The sequence below is a fragment of the Myotis lucifugus genome, unplaced genomic scaffold (genome assembly GCF_000147115.1).
Source record: "Myotis lucifugus unplaced genomic scaffold, Myoluc2.0 scaffold_215, whole genome shotgun sequence".
Classification (NCBI taxonomy): Eukaryota; Metazoa; Chordata; class Mammalia; order Chiroptera; family Vespertilionidae; genus Myotis; species Myotis lucifugus.
The window spans coordinates 1,466,340-1,478,693 of record NW_005871263.1 but is presented as its reverse complement, the minus strand read 5'-3'; the positions used below and the strand labels follow the sequence as shown (position 1 = coordinate 1,478,693).

The following is a 12,354-nucleotide window of genomic DNA, read 5'->3' as shown; positions in this document are numbered from 1 at the left end:
GACAAGAGATAAGACTAATTTCCTGGGTAACGTTCAGGATGGGCTGGAAGGCTTAGAGGCCAGGTTAGGGAAGTGCTACTACTAACAGTCTCTATAGCCAGAGGCATTTGCTTAGAGCAGGGGTGGGGAACCTTTTTTCTGACAAGGGTTACTTAGGTATTTGTAACATCATTCGAGGGCCATACAAAATTATCAACTTAAAAATTATGTTGCTATTTAAAAAGCTCCTAGATTTATTGAATTTCAAGTCCTTTCTGTGGTTGCCTTGGCAGAGCCAGACCAAATTATATGGCGATGAGCAAATACTGTGACAGGATATGTTATCAAACTTGTTACAGGCCTAGATAGGTAGAAAACAGAAGGAATATTAAAGAGATTTAAGGCAGAAAATATTAATTTGCACGACTGTCCTGGTACTTGCCATTTTTACAATGTGACATAAAAACAACTGGTCTTCACACCTTAGGCTTCAGATAAATATTTATTGGGAGGGGGGAATGAGTAAAGGATAAAAAGGTATGCACACTCCATTTTATAAAAGACTAGAGGCCCGGTGCACAAAAATTTGTGCACTTGGGGGGGAGGGGGGGTCCCTCAGCCCGGCCTGTGCCCTCTCGCAGCCTGGGACCCCTCAGGGGATGACCACCTGCTGGCTTAGGCCCGCTCCCCAGGGGATTGGGCCTAAGATGGCAATCAGACATCCCTCTGGCAGCCCGGCAGCCCTCGGGGGATGTCCACTTGCCAGCGGGGAGCAGGCCTAAACTGCAGTTGGACATCCTTAGCACTGCTGAGGAGGCAGGAGAGGCTCCCACCACCACCGCTGTACTGGCAGCCATCAGCCTGGCTTATGGCTGAGCAGAGCTCCTCCCATGTGAGAGCGCCCTGACCACCAGAGGGCAGCTCCTGCATTGAGCGTCTGCCCCCTGGTGGTCAGTGTGTGTCATAGTGACCAGTCATTCCCAGTCATTCTGCTGTTAGGGTCAGTTTGCATATTACCCTTTTACTATATAGGATAGAGGCCTGGTGCACGGGTGGGGGCCGGCTGGTTTGCCCTGAAGGGTGTCCCGGATCAGGGAGGGGGTCCCGCTTGGGTGCCTGGCCAGCCTGGATGAGGGGATGATGGCTGTTTGCAGCTGGTCACACCCCCTTCAGGGTGGGGGTCCCCACTGGGGTGCCTGGCCAGTCTGGGTGAGGGGCTGAGGGCCGTTTTCAGGCTGGCGGGTGACTGAAGCTCCCAACCTCTCCTTTTTTTTCTTTTATTCTGGGATTTATTTACCTTCTATGGCTGTCACTGGAACTGAGAGCCGGCTTTAGCTCTGAGGCTCGGCTCCAGCTCTGAGACCTCGGCTGCTGAAAGCAGGTATCCGGGTTTGTTTGGCTTCTATAATTGAAACACTGTTGCAGCTCCAGCTCTGAGGCCCGGCTGGCTGAAAGCAGGTTTCTGGGGTTTGTTTAGCTTCTATAATTGCAACATTGTTTCTTAGAGTGCAGCTCAGAGGCCGGCAGTGGCAGGCGGGGAACCTTGGCTTCCTCCATCATTGGAGCAACCAAGCCTCCTGTTTGCTTCAGCTGCCTGGCTGCCGGCCGCCATCTTGGTTGGTAGTTAATTTGCATATTGCCCTGATTAGCCAATGGGAAGCGTGTCGGAGGTACGGTTAATTACCGTGTTTGTCTATTATTAGATAGAATGGAGTCTTTTATACAAAAACTATACAAAGTCAACCCAGGCTTCCCCGTATGTATATACTCATATAAATGACATTTAGATACTTTTTATGATCACGCATAAGATATTTGATCTACCACTCCATTTCAAAAAGACTGGTCATGGTAATGGCTATGTTATCTTTCAGAAATAAGAATCAGAATATAGTATACTTCAGGTAAATTTCTTTAATCTCTTAGCAGATAATTAAGAGCACAGGCTTAGAATCAAGTTCCCACTCCAGAACTTTCTAGCTGTGTGACTGCAAGTTACCTTGAGCCTCAGCAAAACAGGGATCTCAATACTCTACAGGTAACAGGATGAATGAATGAAGTAAACTTGTCCAGCACCTTCAGTAATACCTGAATCACCTTCATCAGCACTGTATTATCCATCATAAGATTAAAGAAACCCTCACCTGTCCCCACATCTCATTTCTTTGTTCCTTCTTAGCAAAAAAACCCCCCAAAAAAAACCCAAAAAGCACCTCAAAAGGGCTGTCTAAACTCCTTGTCTACAATTCTTCACCTTACTTGCACCTACTCCAATCAATCAGGCTTTTATATCCACTCACTCACCAAAAGTGCTTGTCAGGGGCACCAAGCAGCATCCTCTAGCCAAATCCTAGTCAATTCAGTCCCCACTCCAAGTTCCTGGAGCTCTCAGTAGCACCTAATTACTCCCTTCTGTAGGTCTTTCTTCCCTTAGCCACAGGTTCTCTTCTTGCCTCATAGAGGGCCTGGCTTCACCACCCTGACCTCCAAACACAGGCTGCTGGGCCTCAGAGCACAGCCTACTGACCTCTGCTCCTCTGTCTACTCTACTACCCAAGTGATTTTACCCAGACCAAGGAAGCTGATGACTCAATTTATATTTTCAACTAACTGCCAGCTAGACATCTCCATTTAGATGCCTAACAGGCCTAACTCAAAACACTTCCAAACAGAGCTAACTCCCTTACACTCCTCAATCTACTCTAAAAACTACCCAACTCCTCAATTTCAAAAATATAGCACATTTGCATATTGTTGTGGCCAAAAATCTTGGAGTCATTAATAAGAAATCTTTCCTTTACATCCCATACCCAACTTATTTCCAAACAGATCCCAAATATGATCATTTTCACCATCTCCACTGTGATCACTGTAGTCCTCAGCTTCCTACCTGGTTTCTTAGTCGACCTGGTCTCTACCTATAGCCTATTCTCCACAGTGAGCCTTTTAAAAAGGGCATCACTCCCCATAGATCCAACACCACCCCCCTTCAAAGCCCTCCCTACTGGCTTCTCCTTGCAACCAACATACATCCAAACTCCTTACCTTACCTACAGAGATGCACCTACTTCTCCAACATCATTTCCTGCCACCCTTCCCCTTGCTCCCTCACCCTCCTTCAGCCATATCATCCATCTTTTAAGTTTCTGGATGAGCAAACTGACTTTCTTCCTTTGCACTTGCTGTTCCCTCACCCTAGAATTCTCTGTCCCAGAGCTGTAAATAGTAGCCTGGCTCCCTTAATACTCACTGAGGTCTAACTTCCCATTCCCTTATCTTGCTTTATTTCTCTTCACAGCAATCATAACCACCTGACATTAGTTTATTGTCTGTCCCATCTGAACATAAACTCAATGAGGGTAAAACTTCATCTGTTTTGTTTACTGCTGACTTTCCAACTTGAAGAGTGCTTTGCTGAGTATGCACTCAAATGCTGGGTGTTAGCTCGCGATATTATTTCAGGATGAATGATGCTCAATGTCACAAAATTCTAATACTTTATTTCTAAAAATACAGTAGAGAAACATTCAGAGTACTATTAAAAGGAAGTCTAACATTAGAAAGATCACCAGAGGGGCTTAGTATGAATTTAATTAGCCCAAGAAAAGTTATCCATTAAATTCTGAATTTAATGATCGCAAAAAGAAACACAAATCTTAAGTTAGAAGCCAGGCAGTCTGCAGAGGTCCTCTCAGAGTCCTCCCTCCCCATATACCTTTATCTAATGTCTATGCTGTACTCTTTCTTTAAAGTTTTATTTCCTTTCTTTTTTATTGTCTGACTCACTCTCTGAGCTTCTCAAGTTAGAGCTGTGACTCATTCAATCCTGCCTCCCCAGAATCTGGTATGCTGTCTGGCATATAATGGTACTCAATAAATATTTTCCTGATTAAACAGTATCTCTTCCGTTCCTACTGTAAACTCGAATATGGTCTGTTGTGGACAAAATGTTGGACTCTGATACTGTTTTCTATTTTGAGATAACTATTACTCGATAACTAGTTTTCTTGTCATTTTTTTAGTTTTCAGGGGTTTTTTTTGTTGTTTTTTTTTTACTGAAGTGTGATTGAGACTTTTAGGGAAACAAACTGTAAAACAAAGGATTCTTCACTATAAAATAAACTTTGTTTAATAGGATACATATACTAGTATGCTACTGATATCCCAAACCATTTAGAAACTGCATATAAGAGCATTTTACTCCATATGGCCCAACCACATCCTAGGTCTAGAATTTTAGAGGTACTCCAGGGACATAAATCAAATATTAGTGGAGTTCAGAGATCCTGTAGACCTTGTGAGTATATCAGTCACAAGTGAAGACTTCATTCCATCCCAAATGGAGAGTATAAGCTCAAAATTATAATATATTAATTTTAACAAAAAATTTCAGTGACTGTATTAAAAATTAAATCCACATATGCCAAAAAACAAACAAACCCAGAAGCTTACTACATCAGAAACCTCAAGAATACTCTAACCTATTTTTCTTCCTACAGCTCTTTAATCCATTGAATCAACCTAAATTTTAAGATTCCTAACATTAATGTGTGAACCTGACTCCTAAAAGGCAGATGGAGCAATAGCTTCAAGTGACAATACAGAGGATATAAACATGGATTATTGTCAATCTTAACAGACTATTAACTATTAAAAAGTTAACCATGAAACTGTTAAGATAACTTCACCAAAGTGCTATAATATCATAGTAATCCAAAATTTTTTTAAAAAGCAAACATTTGTTCCTGTTACATCAGAATTCTTCTTTCAAGAAGGATTTTTCCTGGATCTGTGTCAGTATCAAAAGTCAGCCAGTTATTCTCTTGGCTAAATATAAACTGAAAAGTCAGCAGCTGCAGGATATTACAAAGAAAATATGACAACTAGGTTGAAAAAGCATGAATATTTGATAGGGTCTTATACCATGTCATAGTAAAACATTTAATGCAGCAATTTGAAACACAGCAACATATTAAAATATTTCTGGTACAATGAACAACATAAACTGATGAACAAAAATAGATCCAGAGACATAGAAGCATCGAACAGACCATCCAACCTCAGAGGGAAGGCAGGGGAGGGAGAGGGAGGTAAGAGAGCAACCAAAGGACTTGTATGCATGCATATAAGTATAACCCATGGACACAGACTGTAGGGGGCGGGGGGTGAGGGCATGTTTGGGGGATGGGAAGGGCCAGGGAGAGGTCAATGGGGGAAAAAGGAGACATATGTAATACTTTAAACAATAAAGAATTAAATGTGTGTGTGTGTGTGTGTGTGTGTGTGTGTATTATTTCTGGCACAAAAAGGATTTTGAAACATCTTTTAGGAAAAGCATGATCACAGAGCAGCAGCTATCACAGCATGCCAGTATCAGGAAAACCTTGGCCTGGCCTGGGTCCTGATCTAAAATGGCAGAGCCTCAGAGGTTTCTCCTGAAAGGAAAGCTGCTAATTCAAACTGGTTTGGTTGCCCAGTCAGGGAAGACAGTGCATTGAGCTAGGAGTCTGGTTGGAAAATAAGGAGGCCTGGAAGGTGATGTTCATAGATTCAATGTTCCTGAAAAGTAGATATAAAGTTAGGGAAGTTAACTTTTACTTCTGAGTAGCTGTCAAGTGCAGTCTAGCTACCTAGTTAGTGCCTGCCCAGAAACGTATTTTTCTCTCCTTCTCTATAGCATCACCTGGGAACTTGCTAGAAATGCAAAATTTCAGGCCACACACCAGACCACTATACTACACCACAGAACTATTGAATGTGAAACTCGGAGGGTGGGGCTCAGGAATCTGATCCACTCTCTCCAGCTGATTCTGATGCACACTAGTTTGAGAACCACTGACCTAAGAGGAAGAAACAGTGGCAATCATTCTTTACAATCAAGACAATGGGACAACAATCGGCTGATGACAAAACCTGTGACTTTTTTTGCTGCTAGGGAGACCAAGGCTAAAGATTAGATTTTCTCTAATAGGGCAGAGACAAAGAATGAGATGTGGGAAGTGTGTCAGGACAGTAAGGGAAGGAGAGGACAGAGTTAATTCTATGCTTAAGTCGCTTTATAAATACCAACTAATCAAGACAAGAGCTGTCCTTTTTGGAAGGCTGAACAGCCCCTTTTGCTTCTGCCCTATCAGACATATTGTTTCTTCAAATATGTCAAGTTTATATATCAAGGTAAGATCTGGATTAATTTACTGTAACTTCAATATTTATGAAGGACCTACTATATGTCAGGGACAATGCAGAATGCCAGGGACTAGCAGAGAACAAAGCAGAATCTTACCCTAGTGCCGTGGTCGGCAAACTGCGGCTCGCGAGCCACATGCAGCTTTTTGGCCCCTTGAGTGTGGCTCTTCCTAAGCCTTAGGAGTACCCTAATTAAGTTAATAACAATGTACCTACCTATATAGTTTGAGTTTAAAAAATTTGGCTCTCAAAAGAAATTTCAATCGTTGTACTGTTGATATTTGGCTCTGTTGACTAATGAGTTTGCCGACCACTGCCCTAGTGGAAAGGCACAGAAAATATTCAAGATAAACAAATGAAACTTCAGATAAAGTTAAGCACTTTGAAAGAGAACAGAACAGAGATGTGATAATGACCAAGAAGACTACTGAATGAGGTGGTCAGAGACGGCCTTTCTGGAGAACTGAGACCTGAAGAATAAGCAGTTAGTCATGTGAAGATATGCTGGCAGAACATTCATTCCCAAAAGGAAAAGAGCAAAAGCAGAGGTGTGTAATATCACATGAGGTCAGGGAGCAGGCAAGACCAAGACCACAGAAGGGCTTGTGGGCCTTGGAGAAAAAATTGATTTTATTCTAAGTGCAGTGGGAAAAGCTTTCTGCAGGGGTGTGGCAGTTTCTGTTTTATGGATCATTCTGCCTTCTCTATTAAGAATGTACTGGAAAAGGGCAAGACTGGAAACTAGAGGCTTTTGCAGTCTTCTAGGCAAATTCTATGAAAGATGGTTCTGGTTGGACAAGAATGATAATAATGGAGATGGAGAAGAGGATTTGGCATCTGTTTTCTGGTTACACCTACTGGACTTGTGATGGAAAGAATGTGAGGATGAGGAAAGAATCCTATGTGACAGTCATTACTACCTACCCATGAAAAACTAATCAGCCAAGGCAGAAATGTTAACAAGCCTGCCAGTGGCTGAAGGAACTTGAGATGCCCAGCTGAAGAACAGGCAATAGGGACTGGAAGAATGATAATACAGCCAAGAACATGTGTCCTGGTTCTGTACCCTGGCTCTGCAAGTCACTGGTTCTGAGCTCAGTTTCCTCACCTTCACAATAGTTACCTGCTTCAAATGGTTGCTCTGAGAAAGGAGATAATGTATTTAATACAGTATCTAGCATATAGTAAGCCTTAGAAGTGCAGCTTAAAGAGAAGTCTGAAGGCTTGCATATAAATGAAGACTAGAACCTACTTTGTACATGATATGAGGGGGTCCCAAGCCCAACGTGTATAAATTATTGAGTATAAGGTATAATCAAAAGCTTCTTTAGAAATGAACTTCACATTACTCAGACTGGGATAAAAAGGGTTCCTGCTACAGGTGGCAGATGCTTCTCATTAAAGCTGTAGCTCTGTGCACCAAGCTTAACCATTCCAAAACCTAGGGAGAGAATATGCCCAAACCCAAGCCTTTCTACTTCCTCCCTAAGGTACTGGAGCAGGTTGGGAAGGGAAATAAAGCCAAACTTCTAGGCTCTAGTCTGAGTATCACACCGCTCCCTCAGCCAACCACCAATCTCCCTCAGTTAACACTGTGGGGCCAATACCTCCCTTGGTTAGCTTACTGGGTTGTGGAGAGTTGGATGAGATGACACAGCAGGTAAATCAAAGTGCTTAGAAAACTCTAAAGCACTATACAAAATATAAAAGGTTTAAAATATATACTTCACCAATGTGCTGTAGTTCATTGGTTTTTTTTTTTCAAAATTAAACAGAGGATTCCTGACCTCACATTTCGTATTTCACTTTTATCAAATTACTGTAGAGCGACATTCAGGTGAAAGAGAGAGGGAGCAAGAAAGAAAACATGGCGGTGGAGGGAAAGGGTGGTTTTAAAGTTACTTGTGAAGGGGAAAATCATGATCATCAAAATTAACCCTGGCAATCCCTAAGGAGAGCAATAGGTTGAACTGGCCCAGCAAAGAGTTTCCCCCTCCACCGCTGCAACAGATGGCTGTTTCTTCAGCTGAGCAATATATGAAGCAGCTCTCTTGAATGCAAGGCTCATGTTGTACAAAAGGCACTTAGCTACAACAGGCACAACAAAATGCTCACACAATGAGACACTCGGGAACAAGACCAACTAAGAGCCTACAGGTTTTCATCTCCACCTCTCTCTGGGGAACACCCTTGAATGGAATGGAAGATTACTTAACCTCCACTGCCCATATGGTTCAATTTTCATAAGCTGAGTGGGTGTATGAGGCCATGTCAATGTATGCAAATTTAAAACCATGCCCAGCCAGGGCTTACCCTTCTGGCATCCAGTGTCTGGTTATCTGTCAGGGAAGCCTGTGGGGTACTGGGTGAGAAGAAGGACCTGGCAGCCAAGAGCTACTGTCTAAGGTCCTGCAATCCTGGACAAGGCACCTATCATAACACAGGCATTTGGAGGGATTCTAGTGGGCTTTTCCCAGTCCCAACCTCTAGGATCTATGCAGAAATCACACCCTGCAAAACCAAGGGAGGTGGGAAGGTGTTGTAGCCAAGTGTGAAAGCAGTGACCATAAAAAACTAAGTTCAGAAAGCAAAGAGGTTAGTACACTCATTTTAGTTAACCCAATTAAAATCTTTCTGCTTCCACTCTTAGCACTCTGCACTCCTCTCACTGTGTAGGGGTACAGATCAGATCTTGCCATCCCTCTTTTTCAAACTCTTTACTCATTCATTCATTCAACAAATATTTACTGAATGCCTACTTCATATCAGACACTTTTGCAATGGTTTCTCTTTACAATGAATAAAATCCAAAGCTACATTTCTCCAACTCACCATCCTTAATAGCTTCCCTTGCACACTAAGGCCTTTATTTATTTATTTATTTATTTATCTCAACATGCCAAGCTTGGTCCTGCCACAGTGCCTTTGTACTCACTGTCTCCTCCATCTCCTGCCTGTGACACATGCTGTAGGGTTGGTTCCTGCCATCATCTGTCTCAAATGCCCTCTCAGAGAAGTCTTCCCTGATCACCTCTCCAGACACCCTTTATCACATCATACAATCTCCCTCCTGGTATTTACTGCTATCTGAAATTGTCTTTATTATCTGCTCCTTAATGGCCTTCTCCCTGACTAGAACAGAAGCTCCTCAAGGACACGGGCTATGCCTACCTTGTTCACTCTTCACAATGGGACATAGCAGGCTTGTCGTATAAACAGATAAAGGGTTTTGGGAAACCCACTGTAAGGCACCTCGAAGCCTATTCATGTTTTCTAAACCAGCGGTCGCCAACCTTTCGGACCTCGCGGACCACCAGTTGGTGACCGCTGATCTAACCATGCCAAGTGCTCCTGTAATTCCTCTAGACAGCAGCTGACATTGCTTTATCTGACCACCATTGCATGTATGAAGCACTCTTCACTGGCCGGGCATCACGACGTTAGAATTAAGTAGTTGTTAAAAACTGTAGGTAGCCCAAGTGGCTGACAACAGGCTGAGATGCAATACACCATCATGCTGGCTGCTACAGGTCCCCCACTTTGCCCCAGTTCATAGCAACCTGGTAGGGGTGTTACTCTGGTGAGAAGTTTTCCACAGGAGTCTGGCCTGACTCAGCCTCTCTCTTCTGACAGTGTCTATGGCAGTCTCTTGGTTAAATGAATTGACTCAGCACCGTTCCGACTGAAACCAAAATCTGCGGAGATTGGATGGCCTCCTCTATCAAGACCCCACTACTTTAAGTGTAAATGGTAACTTGTGGTAGGTTACTTTAGTCAGATCCCCTACATCCCTTTTCTTCGTTCCCACCCAGCAATCACACAAAGATGACACCTTGGGTTACCAGAGGAACATCATCCTGGAATGATGGACTTCCCTCACCCTGTGCATTTTTTTAAAATATATTTTTTTATTGATTTCAGAGAGAGAGGGAGAGAGACAGAAACATCAATGATGAGAGAGAATCATTGATTGGCTGCCTCCTGCACACCCCACATTGGGGATCAAGCCTGCAACCCAGGCAGGTGCCCCCGACCAGAATCGAACCCGGGACCCTCCAGTCCGAAGGCCAACGCTCTATCCACTGAGCCAAACCAGCTAGGGTACCCTGTGCATTTTGGGTCATCAACCCTCTTCTAACAGCGCTGCTGCTGTGTGGCCTGAAACAGCCAGAGGATCTCAGGACGCAGGCTAGCAGGCCTGTTTACTGCCTCCGTCAGAGCTCACCCTTACCTGGGAGACCTCCTTGGCCAACCTCACTGGCGGGCACTCTGGGTCCACTTCACTGTCACCCCCAAATCCTGCACTTCCAAGAATCTCATTCTCCGGGGCCTTCACCAGCCAGTCCCCACCCCTCCTCCTCAGGAAGGCCAGTCTGAGTCCATCCCTGATGCCCAGCTGTGGGACGTTAGGTCTGAAACTGGCCTTTAGGGTTTCATCCCCAGGCCCACACCAGGTGTGCAGCGCGGGGAATCCAGTCTCAGAACAAGTGCTGCTCCCCTTAACCTACCAGGGACGGGGGAACTCCCCTCCCCCAAAGCGGAGCCCCCTCACTCCCCAAGCAGCCACCCAGTAACCCCCATCATCTCACGGGTCCCCCTCGCTCCCTGCCCATCCGGCCTACGGGGAACTTCGGACCTGAACCCACACGTCTGCTACCCATGTCCACAGGAGGGGGAAGGAGTGCCAGGCTCCACGGAAACGGACACTTCTGGGGGCTGCTTCCCTCACCCAATCAGAGGAGGAGGTGCTTTTCCTCCCCAAGAAACATCTCCGAGACCTGGCCGTTTCCCTCTCTCACCCACTCTGCATGGGCCTCCCTCAGCTGACCCCCACCCACCCAGACGCCCCTGGCGCTCCCAATGCACCTATTTTGCACCCAACATAGCAAGTGTCCAGCTAGTGCCCATCGGAGCCGCCTCCTAAAGTCTAATACCGTGTCCTCGAGCAGGGCTGGCAATGACGGCGTCCTTTCCCGTCGCACCGACCAGCACCCTCGGGAATCCAAGCTCTCCCCCACTTACCGCCCTAAATCCCCCAGAAGGCTCCCCTTTTCTAATTGAAAGAGAGATTTCCTCGGCGAGCCCCATCCCAGAAACTGGCGCTGGAGCCGTCCCCGTGGCCGCTGGGAGACCCGTTCAGTTCCCCCCAGGTCCCCGTTTCCTCCGCCCATCCATCCCGACCGGCTGCCCTGACGTCCCGGCCACACGGACATCCCAAGGCTGCCCTCGGCCCCGGACCCACGGCACTCAGTAAAGGACTCCCATCCGCTTCGGGGAGCCTCTCCTCCCCTAGCGGACCCCTCGATCTCCCCCCAAAAAGCCGCCGGCCCCGGCTTCTCGGAAGTGCCCCTGGGCTCCCCATTCGCCCGCTCCGGCCGCTCAGCAGCGCCACAGGGCCCAGCCCTGCCTCTCCGCGGGGCCCTCACGCCGCCCCGGGGAGCTTCTGGGCCTCACCGCGCCGCCCACAGGCCCCTCCGGCCCCCGCCCGTGCTTCCGGCCGCCGCCTGCTCCTCCTCCCGACTCAGGCCGGCCGGTCCCCGCCGCGGAGCCCGGCGGACAGATCCAGCGCAGAGGCCCGGGTCGCACCGCAATGGCCTTGGCGAGCCCCTGAACCCCGGCCCCAGCCCGCGGCCCCTCAGCCGGCCGGGCCCGGCGCCCCTGCTCACCCGAGCCCGTGGTGGCTGCCATCTTGCGTCGCTGTCGCTCGAAGGCCGGCCCCTTCTTCACCCCCCGCCCGTCCCCGGGCGCTTCTGCGCAGGCGCGAGCGAACGCGCAGCCGCCGCCGCTGACGCCGGCTCTGCGGACCCCGCGCGCGACGCGGGCAGGTCCCCCGCCGTGGGAGAGAGGGGACCGGAGGTGCGTGCGCGGTGGCCCCACAACCGGCGGGTTCCCCCGGGCTCGGTGCGAGGCAGGTATTGAGGTGCCCGGTGAGAAGGGCAGGGTGATCAGTTGGGAAGGCGCGATTGTAAAAGAAAAAGAAGAAACGAAAGCTGCAAAAAAAAGCGCCTTTTCGCTCCGGGCCCTTGGCTATGTGATTGCATCCTCTCAGCCTCTCTACCAGGTGGGGATGAATGTGAAAAATGTAGCGGAGAGGGGTTAAGCGATTTATCTAAGCTCAGCTGTTTAGTAAGTGAGTCAGAGTTTGAACCCAGGCCAGGTCGTCTTGCTTCCAAAGTAGGTGCTCCTCCC

General features: G+C 46.9%; 1 protein-coding gene across 6 annotated transcripts in view; it reads right to left on the bottom strand.

Moving 5' to 3' along the window:
- The window catches only part of UBE2V1 (ubiquitin conjugating enzyme E2 V1), a 33,040-nt gene extending 21,112 nt beyond the window's left edge, over nucleotides 1-11,928 (bottom strand). For 3 of the 6 annotated variants that reach the window (XR_002831476.1, XR_002831477.1, XM_023761738.1), the window contains exon 1: nucleotides 11,832-11,928. Coding sequence is in view for 2 of the 6 variants with exons in the window: in XM_023761738.1 (XP_023617506.1) it covers nucleotides 11,832-11,853 (22 nt within the window). In the remaining 4 variants the exon portion in view is untranslated. The remainder of the gene's footprint in view (nucleotides 1-11,831) is intronic. The other 3 variants (XR_002831475.1, XM_006097975.3, XM_006097977.3) reach the window with 2 other exon arrangements.
- Between the last annotated feature and the right edge of the window lie 426 nt (nucleotides 11,929-12,354).